The 17,533-nt window shown below is 43.5% G+C and overlaps 1 protein-coding gene across 2 annotated transcripts in view; it reads left to right on the forward strand.

Moving 5' to 3' along the window:
• CNTN5 (contactin 5) overlaps positions 1 to 17,533 on the forward strand; it is a 2,165,994-nt gene that overhangs the window by 1,586,487 nt on the left and 561,974 nt on the right. For both annotated transcript variants that reach the window (XM_063951497.1, XM_063951498.1), the window contains one exon: positions 6,742 to 6,923. In XM_063951497.1, the coding sequence (XP_063807567.1) occupies positions 6,742 to 6,923 (182 nt within the window). The remainder of the gene's footprint in view (positions 1 to 6,741; positions 6,924 to 17,533) is intronic.

Raw genomic sequence — 17,533 nt, forward strand, 5'->3', positions numbered from 1 at the left:
TGTGTTTAGGATCATTATCCATTTGTAGAAGCCAGCCTCTCTTTAACTTCAGCTTTTTCACAGATGGCATCAAGTTAGCGTCCAAAATTTGCTAGAATCTTATTGAATCCATTTTTCCTTCTACTCATGAAATGTTCCCTGTGCCACTGGCTGCAATACAACCCCAAAGCATGATTGATCCACCCCCTTGCTTAACAGTTGGACAGAGGTTCTTTTCATTAAATTTTGTGCCCTTCCTTCTCCAAACGTACCTTTGCTCATTCCGGCCAAAAAGTTCTATTCTAACCTCATCGGTCCACAGAACTTTATTCCAAAATGCATCAGGCTTGTCTATATGTTCATTTGCAAACTTCAAATGCTGATTTTTGTGGTGAGGACGTTGAAGAGGTTTTCTTCTGATGACTCTTCCATGAAGACCATATTTGTACAAGTATCTCTTTATAACGGAATAGTGTACCACAACTCCAGTGTCTGCCAGATCTTCCTGGAGGGATCATGCAGTCAAACATGGATTTTGACTTGCTTTTCTCACAATCCTGCGAGCTGTTCTGTCTGATATTTTTCTTGGTCTTCCAGATCTTGCTTTAACTTCCACTGTTCCTGATAACTGCCATTTCTTAATTACATTCCGAACAGAGGATATGGGCATCTGATAATGCTTTGCTATCTTCTTATAGCCTTCTCCTGCTTTGTGAGCATCAACTATTCTCAGTTTCAGTGTTCTACACAACTGCTTAGAGGAACCCATGGAGCTGATTGTTGGAGCAAGGTCAGATGAGTCTGGGCTTTTAAAACCTTTGAGATTGACATCACCTGGTCTTTCCAGACGATGATTGAGAACAATCCATGACACTGCCAGGTCTCAGCTGTCCAAAGGGGGCAGTACAAGGTATTAACTCTGCAGGGTGGCCAAACTTTTGCAGATGCCATTTTTTGATTTCTATTCTTTTGAAAGTGTAAATGATGGAAATAAAATCAAACTTTTTTTTGACATGTTATAAGAATGTCTAATCTGTAATTTGATGCCTTTTGGAGATTTTTCCATCTTTCCTTGGCTACTTTTTGCACATTAAAATGAATTTTTGCCTGTATATATACAGGTTGAGTATCCCTTATCCAAAATGCTTGGGACCAGAGGTATTTTGGATATCGGGTTTTTCCGTATTTTGGAATAACTGCATACCATAATGAGATATCATGGTGATGGGACCTAAATCTAAGCACAGAATGCATTTATGTTACATATACACCTTATACACACAGCCTGAAGGTCATTTTAGCCAATATTTTTTATAACTTTGTGCATTAAACAAAGTGTGTCTACATTCACACAATTAATTTATGTTTCATATACACCTTATACACACAGCCTGAAGGTCATTTAATACAATATTATTAATAACTTTGTGTATTAAACAAAGTGTGTGTACATTGAGCCATCAAAAATCAAAGGTTTCACTATCTCACTCTCACTCAAAAAAGTCCGTATTTCGGAATATTTGGATATGGGATACTCAACCTATATATATATATATATATATATATATATAATATTTTTTTAATGTGATGTACATACAGGATATGGACCCCTGGACCCCCCTTACAAATCCTACATTTGCCATTGGAGAGGGGGGGAGAGAGGGAGTGGGAGCAGGCCGGATAGCCTCTTACCTGTCACAACCCAGCCACAGGTCTCTGCAGGCACTTCTCTCCATTAGGCCACGCCCCCTAATCACCCGCGAATCGCAGCACTTCTCTGGGGCCGTGAGCTGGCCCTGGTAGGGAGGGGGAGAGGGAGACAGCGCTGTTGAACTGGGTCTGGGAGCAGGAGGGGCTGCACACAGCCATATCCTGCTGCTGCTCAGTCCCTGCACGGAGCGGAGGTTGTGAAGTGCGGTCTTTCAGTAGACCGCACATCGCTCCTCCTGAATATCGGCGGCGCCTCTCATATTGGGGGGGGAAGGGCGAGCTGCCCCCTTGGCCCCCCGTTCCGACTCCACTGCTCTCAGCTCTGGGCCCCATAGCAGCTGCACTGCCTGCACCTATGGTAGCTACGCCCTTGGTTAGGAGGTATTCCCACTCAAACATTATTTGTATTCACAGAAAACTGAAAGTTCAAATATTTTAGCTGTAACTTTGTTTTGCAGTTAGATATTTACTTCTTAATCTTTTGCATAGAAAATAGACAATTTTTATCTCTAAAATGTATATAAATAAAGATAGGTAGTTAAAACCTGTCACATTATTACTGCAAATGATTTAAGCATTATATTAGAAGTAAAAGTTAATGTATTTTACTTAGAAAATCATCCTGCTTCTTTCTATGCCTTATTGATTCCACTCAGTTTGACTCAGCAAAGTTGTCTATGGCCTTCACACTAAATAAAGCCTTTGGGCAGAGTGTTGATAAGTGATTTCGCCAGGATATACACTATCAGAACTATTCAGAACTATTTACAGACAACTTTAGGATGCAGTAATTGCCTTCCTGCAGCTGAAAAAGCAGTTACTAGCCAGACTTTTTCCTTAGCCACATTTATGTTTTTGGAGTAGCCTCAGATATTAAACAAGTATGCATATAACATGTTCAGATGACTTTAGTTTATTGGCTTTTGCCTTATATGGCCACCTGACTTTTTATTAAAAACTTTGCTTTATGTTTTATTTTGCAGAGAACTTTGGGGCAAATTCAGTAAGGATTACAAAAATTACAAATTAGCAAAAATTGCAAGCAAAAGCAAAATTGCGAAAGCACACCCAAACGGAAAAACTGCAACACTAATTTAATTTAACAAAAAGAAGGTGGCCTTGTGAAAAGTGCAAATATTGCGAAAACCATCCTAATAATCGCAATTTTTGAGTACATATTACAAATGTACGCAATTTTTGCGTACATGTTTCTGATGTTGCATTTTTTGCTAACAACAGTGTTTTTCCCTTAAAAATTGCACAACCTACTTTCCTGCATCCAAATTAAAGAAACTACTCAACAATTGTAAATCAATTCAATCATCACTTAATTGGTCAAATGATCTTGTGGTAATTTAGCAATTATTATCTTAAAGACACCATAGTGTTTTTCTTCAAACATTGACTAATGCCCATAACTGTGAATTCTAGCCTCTTAACCCTACACAACAGCAATTAATTGGTATATGTTATAACAAACACACTTTTTTTGGAATCAAAATATTTTAATTCGGAAACAGTAACATTTTTATAAATAAAAAAGTGTTTTTTTTATTGTGAAGCTGTCAAACATTACATATTATTGTTTCTTTGCTTTTATTTTATTTACAAACCTTACTTTAAGGAATTATTTGTAAATATTTGTTTCAATAAGTATACAAATGGAGCAGAATTTGCAAAACTTGAAAATAAAAAGATGGTGTTGCTGTTCTTCAACATACTGTATGTTTATGTGTGTAGCGCACAAATAAAATGTAAAAAATGAAAAAAATGTTTAACAAAAAAATGTTGGTTGTTTAAAAAAAAATGTTAGAAAGCTAAATGTCATTCAGCAGATACTACTAAGCAAAATGCTTGTAAAGGTTATTTTACATTTGCTTCTATCAAATAGTGTGGTTGTCAAACCTCGATTGTTAGTAAGTGTAAACACAAATCGGTTAGTAACATATATTTTCACAATCAACATGTGTTACAGAGTTAAACAATACCTTACATGTTTCTAAGTTCTAATACAGCTGAATGAAGTGATTTGTGGTCTGAGGTGTAAGCTTCTTCAGCTGGGTGTAATGTAGCAATGATTGCAGTATACATGCAGTCTACAACTGAGGTCAGCTTGTGCAATTTTTAAGGTAGACCTGTAGTCACTCAGAAACTGCACATCAAAAATGTGCGATCTGTTGTAAAAATTGTGAATGCACCGCCCACCGACCATCAGCATACGCCCACAACATGCCCCGCAACACGCCCCTGATCGTAGTTTTTGCGAGTCCAGCCCTTTAGTACGCTCCCTACATGCCTACTTTTCGTAGTTCATACGCAGTTTTTGCTAAGTCTCAGAAATTTTTTTTTTCCTCAGTTTTTGCTATTTAAGTTGCAGAATTTGCATTTTTACGCTTTTTTTGCTAATTTTGCTGATTTGCGATCCTTGCTGAATTAGGCTCTTTATGCTATACTAGTCTCTGCCCCCCACTCAGGTCGCCCTACTCTCTGGTCGGCCCCCGTCCCATCCCTACTCTACCCACCCCCCAATCTGCTCTGTCCTTATGTTGTCTTCCTCCACTCTAAACTTGGATAACCCTCTGAATGCACCCATTTCTACATTTAAATTTAACTTAAACAATAACTTATTGCAGTGGTTCCCAAATCCAGTCCCCAAAGCACTCTAACAGTCCTGGTTTTAAGTATGCCCGTGCTTGAGTGCAGGTGACCTAATTATAATCTCTGTTATTTTGATTTAACTATCTTTGCTTAACCATGGATAGACTTAAAACCCGGAAGACTGACTTTGGGAACCATAGTCTTAATGCATAAACAGGGGCAACCGTGCACCGAGTGTCTCCTGACTTGGCAAGGAATGGGCAATTTGTTCAGCTCCTCCAGTTAAGCAATACAAACTTCGGCACTGTATGGGTTAACCAGCAACAGGCGTATGCATCTTTAGGTGCCAATATTTTGACCCATGTCAATGTTTAATGGGAGTCCCTTCTCTGGAATCTCCGTCATTACACTCACATCATTATTAGTCTCACTATATACAGAGCACTGGAAGGCTCCAGACCAGGAGAACAGGGGACTCCAGTAATGGTCAAGTTTTCAAACTTCTGGGGTCTGGGATAGGGAAGAAAAAGTAGAGCCTGAATATACGGTCAGCACTCTTGCCATACTACTGGACCACAGCAATATTTCATTGCAGGGCCAAAGCAAGAGGTATGCTGCCAAGGGTGCATAGCCAAGAGAGCAGCAAAGAACCTTAACCAACAGAACCCTATTGCATCTGATGAGGCTACAAACTATCTAGAAAGGCACAGGGCACCTACATTGGACACATCCGGCACAAATCTCTCTGCTCCCTTTGTGGCTTTCTCTGATGTCACAATATTATGTGCGCCAGCCGTGGGCAATATTATGTGCGCCAGCCCTGGGCAGTTCTCCACCCTGCCTCCTTCTGCCTTCCAGATCTCCAATCCTGTACTGTTCTATGTAGTTGTTACCTACAATCTTATAATTGTTATTTGCATTTATTGTGTATAGAGCTATTTTATGGACCACAGAGCAATCATAAATCATTAAAATTAGTGGCTGCTTTACTGTGACATTACTCTCAAGGAAAAGCCGATTGATGATGTATATATAAAAACTACAGAATACAGATATAACATGCTGGGCCTGATTCTGATGCAATTGTCCGATTGTTTTAGTCTGTGCATGCATCCAAGCAGCACTGCACATGCAGCCCCATGGCTACCGCACAACCACACACAGATCCATGCATCGTGAAGTTGGTAACTGGAGGGGTGGCTATCCAAAAGGCACAACATTTCTAGGAGTTTATACTGCTGCACCAGTGTATAATGCCCAGACGTACCCTTTGGCTCATATATTGCGTGTAAATCTGGCTCTGGTGTTAGCCAGTGCCTCCTGAGCCATTTAGCTCACCGCACGTCCCTGCTATCCAGATGCAGGCGTGTTGCGGTCAGTGACTACATCTAAAGACGCAGTGGCACTGACACCGGTGGCTGTGTCCAGTCGGAGAGTCTACACCTCCATAGGAATGCTGTGACTAAAGGCGCGGCAGATTAGCACCACAGCCGGTGAAGGTCTCTGTCCTCCAACCATCGACTGTGGCATTAGCATAAGGATGCAGTAGCGGCTGCGGCAGAAGACACAGCGGCCACTGCAATCGCGTCTACCTCTGAATCAGACCTACTGTCTAGAATATTTGAAACATACAAGGGTAAATACTGAAATATGTATAGAATTGGTGATTAATCGGTCGGTATATCGTTCTGACGCTGATTGGACCAATATATCGGGCACATCACCTAGTGTATATCTGCGATTGCACACTCTTGCGGGTTGTTCCCTGGGTCATCCTATCGGGCATGTTGCATGCCTAGTGGGACAAACCAGGAAATGATGGCATGCATTTTAAATGTGCCATCGTGCCATCGCCCACTGCCGTTGTAAATGCGGCAGGCAATGATACATCGCGTCGTCATCCACTGATGTATCATTCCGCTGCATCATGCCTTCGCTGGGTACACACATCATTTAGTGTGTTCCCAGCATTAGAGAACAAACAGTAAACATTCCACAAATTCTAAATAATAACTACACAATTGTAATAAAAAATAAATATATCAACATACAGTAACTAAAAAATTCATTTTGACCTTTTTGCCACAAATACCAATAAATATAATACATTTCACAGTACCAGCCTTCCAGTAGAATGTCTTTGTCCTTACAATGAACATTCCACAGTCATTAGTTAAGTCTAACTACAGGAGAAAGCAATCCTCTAATTTATCCGTTACCTATACAATATTCATTATCTATCAGACAATGATAAAGGAACACTAAAAAGGCCTTAAACACTCATTACCGCTTCAGGTTTCTCTCCGGGAATATGAAGTATATCAAGTAGTACAACCGACTTAATTGTGATCGTACTTTATTGCTACTTTTAACTATAAATGTTTAAATTAATGGCCAACTTTTGCAACGAAAAGATTAACACTTTTTATTGGCAACTTTTTTCCTTTCTTACAGCCCTGTCCCTACTATTTCATGGAGAAAAGTCAGTGGCTTTATTCCGAGTAAAGCGCGGCTGAGAAAATCACAGGCGGTTCTCGAGATTCCCAACGTACAGCTGGAAGATGCGGGGACATATGAATGTAAAGCTGAAAATTCCAGGGGCAAAAATGCCTTCCGAGGACAGCTGCAAGTATATAGTAAGTGCAATGTGGCAGAAGTGGGAGTGCTAGATATTTATTTGTGTGTGTGCATTTGTGTGTATGTTTGTGTGTACACAACATATATACAGTAACTGCTAATAAATAATGAATAACTTATAATGCTGCCTATTACTCTAATAGACACAAATGAAAGCGCCTCCATAATGTCATTACCATATAGTAATACTGACAACTTCAAAGTCCTGGAGATACAGTGTTTTTGGTAACAGCTTTATGGGGGCTATGGTTTCTATGGCCAACACACCTGCCTATGGAAGCATTTAAAAAATCAAAATGCGGAGATTACATGATTGAGCCCCCAGACTGCTCCCACTTCACTGGGAAGAGTGGGCGGCATGTGGGAGGCTGGTTCACTGCAGGAAATCTCCCCATTATTTAGCAGTCTGTGAACATACCAGGAGAGTCGGTACAATATGCTATGAAGCAGTTGTACCATGAGTGAGGGAGGACTGATGAAGAGCAGACGATGCCTAAACACAGTGGAGAAAGCTACTTTGTAAAGATGGATGGCACGGTTCTCCAGAAATCCCTCCAAATTTTGTGGATACGAACTGAATCAAAACCTGGTCCTGATCTCCTGAAGAGATCCGATCCAGACTGAGTCCCGGTTCGGATCTTCCCACAGTTTGAAATTTGGATTTTAAATCTGAATTTCATGTTTTGGATTGCAAAAATTAAATTATTTTAGCTGCTTTTATAGATTTTTATCAATGATCATATATTTATTGTAGACCGAACCAAAACCGGATCCGAACCAAAACACTTGAGGGTGGTTTTACCAAACCAGGATGACGAATTTGAGCCAAAATGAAAACACTGGGGTCTGTGCAAACCTCTACTATTTTATCGGATAAGTCTACCTTCAATAAAATTCAGCATATTGTTAACAAGGAACTGGTGATATCACTTATACCCCTTTTCTATGTAAGTGTCAGGTCCGGGTGTTTTTGTGAATCCGTTAACCCGGAACCAACCACAGGTGTAGGTGCTGGGCTATGAAGAAAGCAGGGAGGACGAAGAAAGTTCCGATTCATATATTTATTCAAAATAACAATTCAGTAAAGGGTTAACTGACAAGTTGTTAATCATCATATTATACTGAAGTATTGCAGGAATAATATGCAAGAGAAAACTCAAAAATAAATAAAAGAAATGTTCATGGAAACATATGCAAAACAAGCTGATGAATAAATGTTGGATTGTCCAAATATAAACAAGCTTTGATGCTGAACTGCAGAATGTGATTAACTGGATAATGCAGACATGAAGAGATAACTGTAAGGATTTGCAATGGAGTTTTGAGAGTTAACTGAGAGACTGTGAAGAATTATCCTTGTTATGACAACATAGCAAATATAAACAAGCTTTGATGCTGAACTGCAGATTGTGTTTAACTGGTTAATGCAGACATGGAGAATTAACTGTAAGAATTGGCAATGGAGTTTTGAGAGTTAACTGAGAGACTGTGATGAATTATCCTTGTTATGACAACATAGCAAATATAAACAAGCTTTGATGCTGAACTGCAGATTGTGTTTAACTGGTTAATGCAGACATGGAGAATTAACTGTAAGAATTGGCAATGGAGTTTTGAGAGTTAACTGAGAGACTGTGATGAATTATCCTTGTAATGACAACATAGCAAATAAAAGTACTGAATTGGGTTACTTGCGGGTTCCGGAGATCACTGTGAAACTGTAGTAGAAGACAAGGTGATGAATGGGTTAAATGCAGAGTTGAACAAACGAACAGCTGAGAGAAACGGAATCCTCCAGACTTTGAATGATAGGCAGACTGACAAGGTAACCTCATGCAGGACACTGGGAATCCAACTATTTCCAATAGGAGTGCAATTAACTGACAGCACAGCGGAGAGCCGGTGGATCTTTCAGCAGTGAAGGCTGCAGACGGACCTCTGGGAACGGAGGCGATATCTGGACCACGGGAATCACACAGGAATGCACGGAGAGAGCTCAGAGCTAGAGCACAGCTTTGATACAACAAAGCACTGGCCCAGAGTAACATAATCCCAGCCTACTTAAAGGCAGCACAAGCACGGGATTGGCTTACACCTGCCCACAGGTGTTTTCACAAGTGCTCTGTATTAGCTATTTGGTCTCCAACATGGCCACCTCCTATACAGCAGACACACTGCAGTGCCTTAGGCCATTTGGTCCCCGCACTCACAGTTCCCAGACTCTGCATTACCTGTGCCATTGATCACGCCGTGTCCCCACACAAGCGCACAGCACCGCGAGCAACCGCACTGGCAACGGATGAGCCCCAGAACCCGCAAAGGTGAGAGACCGGTTCGTGACAGTAAGTCCCAGGTCCGACCCAAGAATTGAAACACAGGTCCAAACCAAGTCTGACCTGAGACATACCCCTGTTCCACCACGGCACCGATCTGGGTAATTCCCAGATCGGAACCATTCATACTGCACATGGGTGCCGTGCCGGCACTTGGAGATGACATTATCTCCTTGTGCTGGAATGCATTTCTCTCTGTGGGTAACCCATACCTCCCAACATGACCCTCTCCAGGAGGGACAGAATACTCTGCTCCTGCACTTCTCTCTTAATTTATGATTGCCATCACCTGTGCTGAAACACCTTTCTTATCCAGTAACCTGTTCAACACAGGTGATGGCAATCATACATTAATAGGTGCAGAAGCAGAACATTCTGTCCCTCCTGGAGAGGGTTATGTTGGGAGGTATGGGTAACCCGTTTCCACTGCAGCTCACCCGGGACCTTTTAATGTAAAAACCCTGCTTGGTACCCGGGACTGGGTGACTGGACTGGGGTGGAGCCGTTTCCATTGACAAAAATCCCAGATTCACGTGTAAAATACCCCCAAGATTTTAACTACAGTGAAAAAAAAAGGTATTAGTCACTCCTGAAAGCACCATTTCATGTTGAATAATATGAACATCTTGTGGGTGATGTTTCAAAATATGTGTATAAAAAGACATCTAAAAAAAATACAAATAACTTGTTTGCACACTATTACTGCACTTGCATATTAACACCCTTGATCTGCACCTCTGGGACCAAAAGTGCATATACAATAAATATACTATTCTCAATGTGGATGCAAGTAGTTTGCATGAACAGTGCACATATGTTGTACCAAATGCTACAAAACGAAAGCCCAGCATTCCAAAAAAAAACGGTTAAAAGTGACTTATCTAAGAAATCAGAATGTGAAAATTAGCCAGGTCGTAAAAGGGTATAAAACCATTCATTCACTTGTGTGCACCTAGGATTACTGTTATTTTTTCACTGCCTATAAAGTAGCACACACCGATTGATAAAAAAATAAGGTACTCCTATAAAATTATGCAGTAAAAAAATATTAGGTGGTGCGTATTACCATTTTATGCTTTGCTGGTGTACAAGTGAATAATAAGTGGAATAAAATTGTCGCAGCTGTTTCTAATTAGATACATAGCACAGTTCATTTCTAACATATTTAGATGATCCTTTCTCCTTAACATGTTTACAATATGAATTCGAACATTGTGTCTAAAATGGAACAATCTGTTCCGAAGAAATAACAAAACGGAACATTAGTTTTAAACAAAGACATCACAATTAGAACATAAACGAGAGGAGAAGTGTTGATCTATTCCACACAGCACCCATGGATAGTTTTCTAGCAAGGATGAGAAAATGATTGAAAAATACATAAAAATCTAAAACAAACTGTTTAATGACTTCAGAAAAGTATCTAGAAGACAAGTTGAAACTGACACCCCTGCACAGATAGTACTATCGCTGGTGCCTGAAAGCCCCTTCCTCCATGTCTGATTTATGCTGCTGTAAGTGATAATGAGCGCTTGTGTTGTAGGATAAACTGAAATGCCCTTGTGAGTGACTTAATATCTAGGTGCTGATATACTAATATATTCCTTTCAGACAGAGAAAAGGACCCAGTCTTTCTCTTCTTTCTTTCTTTCTTTCTTTCTTTCTTTCTTTCTTTCTTTCTTTCTTTCTTTCTTTCTTTCTTTCTCTTTTATTCTTCTTTCTTTCTTTCTTTCTTTCTCTTCTTTCCTTCCTTCTTTCTTTCTTTCTTTCTTTCTTTCTTTCTTTCTCTAACGTCCTAGAGGATGCTGGGGACTCCGTAAGGACCATGGGGAATAGACGGGCTCCGCAGGAGATAGGGCACTTTAAGAAAGCTTTGGATTCTGGGTGTGCACTGGCTCCTCCCTCTATGTCCCTCCTCCAGACCTCAGTTTTACACTGTGCCCAGAGGAAGATGGGCACACTGCAGGGAGCTCTCCCGAGTTCTTTGCATTAGAAAGCATTTTTGTTTGGATTTTTCTATTTTTACAGGGAGCACTGCTGGCAACAGGCTCCCTGCATCGAGGGACTGGGGAGAGAGGAGCAGACCTACTTAAATGATAGGATCTGCTTCCTCGGCTACTGGACACCATTAGCTCCAGAGGGGGTGAACACAGGTTCGTCCTGGGCGTCCACCCCCGGAGCCACGCCGCCGTTCTCCTCAGAGAGCCAGAAGAACAGAAGCAAGAAGACGTCTCAGGCGGCAGAAGCCTTCAGCGGCTTCACTGAGGTAACGAACAGCACCGCAGCTGTGCGTCATTGCTCCACACACCTCACACACTCCGGTCACTGTATGGGTGCAGGGTGCAGGGGGGGCGCCCTGGGCAGCAATAATAACACCTCAAAACATGGCAAAAAGATATATACATGTACAGCTGGGCACTGTACATGTATATAAAAGAGCCCCCGCAATTTTTACACAAATTTGAGCGGGACCGAAGCCCGCCGCCGAGGGGGCGGGGCTTCTCCCTCAGCACTCACCAGCGCCATTTTTCTCTCCACAGAACGCTGAGAGGAAGCTCCCTGGACTCTCCCCTGCTTACACACAATGAAGGGGTGTTTAAAAGAGAGGGGGGGGGGGGGGCGGCACATAATTGGCAGATAAGATATTATACAGGGCTGCTGGGGAAACATTTTGTGTTGGTCTCCAGGGTCATTGCGCTTGGGTGTGTGCTGGCATACTCTCTCTCTGTCTCTCCAAAGGGCCTTAAAGGGGATACTGTCTTCAGAAAAGAGTTTCCCTGTGTGTATGAAGTGTGTCGGTACGTGTGTGTCGACATGTTTGACGAGGAAGGCTCGCTTAATGTGGAGGGGGAGTGTTTGAATGTCAGGTCACCATCGGCAACGCCGACACCGGACTGGGTGGATATGCTGAATGTCTAAAATGCAAATGTGAATCTCCTGCATAAAAGGTTAGACAAGGCTGAGGCTAGGGATCAGTCAGGTAGCCAGACCGTGCCTGTCCCTGTGGCGCCAGGACCTTCAGGGTCTCAAAAGCGCCCCATATCCCAGGTCGCTGACACAGATACCAACACAGATACTGACTCTAGTGTCGACTATGAGGATGCAAAATTACAGCCGAAGGTGGCAAAGGGTATTCGATACATGATTATTGCCATAAAAGAGGTTTTGCATATCACTGAGGAACCCCCTGTCCCTGACACGAGGGTTCACATGTATAAAGGGAAAAAGCCTGAGGTCACGTTTCCGTCCTCATTTGAGCTAAGTGAATTGTGCGAAAAGGCTTGGGAATCTCCGGATAGGAGACTACATGTTCCCAAAAGGATTCTTATGGCGTATCCTTTTCCACAGAAGGATAGGATACAATGGGAATCTTCGCCTAAAGTAGACAAGGCACTGACACGCTTATCCAAGAAGGTGGCACTGCCTTCTCCGGATACTGCTTCCCTCAAGGATCCTGCTGATCGCAAGCAGGAAATTACCATGAAGCACATTTACACACATTCAGGAACTATCGTTAGACCGGCCATGGCGTCTGCCTGGGTTTGTAGTGCTATCGTGGCATGGGCAGACTCCTTATCTACGGAGATTGACACCTTAGATAGGGATACCATTCTAATGACCATTGAGCATATCAGAGATGCTGCCTTGTATATGAGGGATGCTCAGAGAGACATTTGTTTACTAAGCTCCAGAATAAACGCTATGTCTATTTATGCTAGGCGACTCTTGTGGACCCGACAGTGGACGGGAGACGCCGACTCAAAGCGGCATATGGAGTCATTGCCTTACAAGGGGGAGGATTTGTTTGGAGAAGGCCTCTCGGACCATGTCTCTACTGCCGGTAAATCGAATTTTTTACCTTATGTTCCTTCGCAGCATGCTAAGAAGGTACCGCATTATCAAATGCAGTCCTTTCGTTCCAATAAAAGCAAGAAGGTACGAGGATCGTTCTTTGTTGCCAGAGGTAAAGGCAAGGGAAAAAAGCTGCACTCGGCTTGTTCCCAAGAGCAGAAGTCCTCCCCTACTTCCGCAAAGTCCACCGCATGATGCTGGGGCTTCCCGGGGGGGGAAGGGGGTCAGATCAAGTGGGGGCATGTGTTCGTCTCTTCAGCCACATCTGGGTTCTCTCACAGGTGGATCCCTGGGCAATAGACCTTGTTTCCCAGGGATACAGACTGGAATTCGAAGACATGCCTCCTTGCCGGTTTTTCAAATCGGCTCTGCCGGCTTCCCCGTCGGAGAGGGAGCTGGTGTTAGCTGCAATTCACAAATTGTACATTCAACAGGTGATAGTCAAAGTTCCTCATCTCCAGCAAGGATAGGGTTATTATTCATCCCTGTTTGTGGTACCGAAACCGGACGGTTCGGTCAGACCCATTTTAAATCTGAAATCCCTGAACCTGTACTTGAAGAGGTTCAAGTTCAAAATGGAGTCGCTCAGAGCGGTCATCGCGAGCCTGGAGGGAGGGGATTGGATGGTGTCCCTGGACATAAAGGATGCGTACCTTCATGTTCCGATTTTCCCTACTCACCAGGCGTTCCTGAGATTTGCAGTACAGGACTGTCACTACCAATTTCAGACGTTGCCATTTGGTCTTTCCACGGCCCCGAGAATTTTCACCGAGGTAATGGTGGAAATGATGGTGCTCCTGCGCAGGCAGCGCGTCACAATTATCCCGTACTTGGACGATCTCCTCATAAAGGCGAGATCTCGGGAGAAGTTGCTGGACAGCGTGTCTTTGTCCATGAAGACATTGCAGAGGCACGGCTGGATTCTCAATTTACCGAAATCCCAGCTAGTCCCTGCAACGCGTCTGCCCTTTTTGGGCCTGTTTCTAGACACAGACCAAAAAAGAGTTTTTCTTCCAGTGGAGAAGGCTCAGGAGCTCGTACCTCTGGTCAGGAACCTATTGAATCCAAAAAAGGTTTCAGTGCATCATTGCACGAGGGTTCTGGGGAAGATGGTGGCTTCATACGAGGCCATCCCCTTCGGCAGGTTCCATGCAAGGACCTTTCAATGGGACCTATTAGACAAATGGTCCGGGTCCCATCTACACATGCAAAAACGGATCACCCTGTCTCCCAGGGCCAGTGTGTCTCTCCTGTGGTGGCTGCGCAGGGCTCACCTACTGGAAGGTCGCAGGTTCGGCATTCAGGACTGGGTCCTGGTGACCACGGACGCGAGCCTCTGAGGTTGGGGAGCTGTCGCACTAGGAAGAAATTTCCAGGGTATCTGGTCAAGCCTAGAGACTGGTCTCCACATCAATGTCCTGGAGTTGAGGGCCATATACAATGCCCTACGCCAAGCGGAGGAATGGCTTCGGAACAAACCAGTTCTGATTCAGTCAGACAATGTCACGGCAGTGGCTCATGTAAACCGTCAAGGCGGCACAAGGAGCAGAGTGGCCATGGCAGAGGCGACCAGGATTCTACGCTGAGCGGAAGGCCATGTAAGCGCACTATCAGCAGTGTTCATCCCAGGGGTGGATAACTGGGAGGCGGACTTTCTCAGCAGGCACGACCTGCATCCGGGAGAGTGGGGACTTCATCAAGAAGTCTTCACACAGATCACAGATCGGTGGGGACTGCCTCAGATAGACATGATGGCGTCCCGCCTCAACAAAAAGCTAAAGACGTATTGCGCCAGGTCAAGAGACCCTCAGGCGGTTGCTGAAGACGCTCTGGTGACACCTTGGGTGTTCAGATCGGTCTATGTGTTTCCTCCTCTACCTCTCATACCCAAGGTGTTGAGGATAATAAGAATAAGAAGGGTCAGAACAATCCTCATTGTTCCAGATTGGCCAAGGAGGACTTGGTATCCGGATCTGCAAGAGTTGCTCACAGAAGATCCGTGGCCCCTTCCTCTAAGGCAGGACCTGCTGCAGCAGGGGCCCTGTCTGTTCCAAGACTTACCGCGGCTGCGTTTGACGGCATGGCGGTTGAACGCCGGATCCTAGCGGAAAAAGGGATTCCGGAGGAGGTCATTCCTACCCTGATCAAGGCTAGGAAGGACGTGACGTCGAAACATTATCACCGTATATGGCGAAATATGTTTCTTGGTGTGAGGCCAGAACTGCTCCTACGGAGGAGTTCCAGTTGGGCCGTCTGCTTCACTTCCTTCAAACGGGAGTGAATTTGGGCCTAAAATTAGGGTCCATAAAGGTTCAAATTTCGGCCTTATCCATTTTCTTTCAAAGAGAATTGGCTTCTCTTCCTGAAGTACAGACTTTTGTGAAGGGTGTGCTGCATATTCAGCCTCCCTTTGTACCGCCGGTGGCGCCTTGGGACCTTAACGTGGTATTAAGTTTCCTCAAGTCACCTTGGTTTGAACCACTCAAGACAGTAGAGTTGAAATACCTCACTTGGAAAGTGGTCATGTTGTTGGCCTTAGCTTCTGCAAGGCGGGTTTCGGAATTGGCGGCTTTTTCATATAAAAGCCCATACCTGATTTTTCACGTGGATAGGGCAGAGTTGAGGACTCTTCCTCAATTTCTGCCCAAGGTGGTCTCATCTTTTCATATGAACCAACCTATTGTCGTGCCTGTGGCTACACGGGACTTGGAGGATTCCGAGTCCCTGGATGTGGTCAGGGCTTTGAAGATTTATGTGACCAGAACGGCTATGATCAGGAAGACCGAAGCTCTGTTTGTTCTGTATGCGGCCAACAAGGTTGGCGCTCCTGCTTCAAAGCAGACTATTGCTCGCTGGATCTGTAACACGATTCAGCAGGCGCATTCTTCGGCAGGATTGCCATTACCTAAATCGGTTAAGGCCCATTCCACTAGGAAGGTGGGCTCTTCTTGGGCGGTTGCCCGAGGGGTCTCGGCACTACAACTGTGCCGAGCTGCTACTTGGTCGGGGTCAAACACCTTTGCAAAGTTCTATAAGTTTGATACCCTGGCTGAGGAGGACCTCCTGTTTGCTCAATCGTTGCTGCAGAGTCATCCGCACTCTCCCGCCCGTTTGGGAGCTTTGGTATAATCCCCATGGTCCTTACAGAGTCCCCAGCATCCTCTAGGACGTTAGAGAAAATAAGATTTTACTTACCGGTAAATCTATTTCTCGTAGTCCGTAGAGGATGCTGGGCGCCCGTCCCAAGTGCGGACTTCTTCTGCAAGACTTGTATATAGTTATTGCTTACATAAGGGTTATGTTATAGTTGATCGGGTTTGAACCGAGGCTATGTTATTGTTCATACTGTTAACTGGGTAGTTTATCACACGTTATACGGTGTGATTGGTGTGGCTGGTATGAATCTTACCCTTAGATTTACAAAAATCCTTTCTTCGTACTGTTCATCTCCTCTGGGCACAGTTTCTCTAACTGAGGTCTGGAGGAGGGACATAGAGGGAGGAGCCAGTGCACACCCAGAATCCAAAGCTTTCTTAAAGTGCCCTATCTCCTGCGGCGCCCGTCTATTCCCCATGGTCCTTACGGAGTCCCCAGCATCCTCTACGGACTACGAAAAATAGATTTACCGGTAAGTAAAATCTTATTTTCTTTCTTTCTTTCTTTCTTTCTCTTCTTTCCTGCTTTCTTTCTTTTCCTTTTTTCCTTCTTACTTTTCCTTTTTTAATCTTTCTTTCTCTTCTTTCCTTCTTTCTTTCTTTTTCTTTCTTTCTCTTCTTTCCTTCTTTCTTTCTTTCTTTCTTTCTTTCTCTTCTTTACTGCTTTCTTTATTTTCCTTTTTTTCTTCTTACTTTTCCTTTTTTAATCTTTCATTCTTTCTTTCTTTCTTTCTTTCTTTCTTTCTTTCTTTCTTTCTTTCTTTCTTTCTTTCTTTCTTTCTTTCTTTCTTTCTTTCTTTCTTTCTTTCCTTCCCCTGTTTTTCCCCAAACCAGCTGTTTAAAAAGATTAGCTGTAGAACTGTGAAACAGTGAAAGGACGCCATAGTATGGAAACCAGGTCTCCAAGAGGCAGGGTCACTAACACATTTTGTTAAAGGCGTGCAAAGTTATGCAGTGTGATTGTTTTATCTAGCAGGACATTTAAATAGCAATGGAAATATTAAAGCCACAATTTCATCCCTATGCACAAGACCTTTACATGAAGTACAGTGCTCTGTGGAATAAAACTTCCGGTAGATCTGAGACAGTGAACATAAAATAAAAGCCAAGCTTGGCCGGGGACTGAGGCTGTGACTCCTTTATTAGTGTGCATGATAAATGCATGGCAGTGCAGCTGGTGTGGGTGATAGACTGCAAGCAAACAGAGGGAAAGGTAGGTGAGTGAAGGGCACAAACTCAGACCTTGGAAATAGAAAATGCCATCATATC

Source organism: Pseudophryne corroboree, chromosome 2 (assembly GCF_028390025.1).
Source record: "Pseudophryne corroboree isolate aPseCor3 chromosome 2, aPseCor3.hap2, whole genome shotgun sequence".
Lineage (NCBI taxonomy): Eukaryota > Metazoa > Chordata > Amphibia > Anura > Myobatrachidae > Pseudophryne > Pseudophryne corroboree.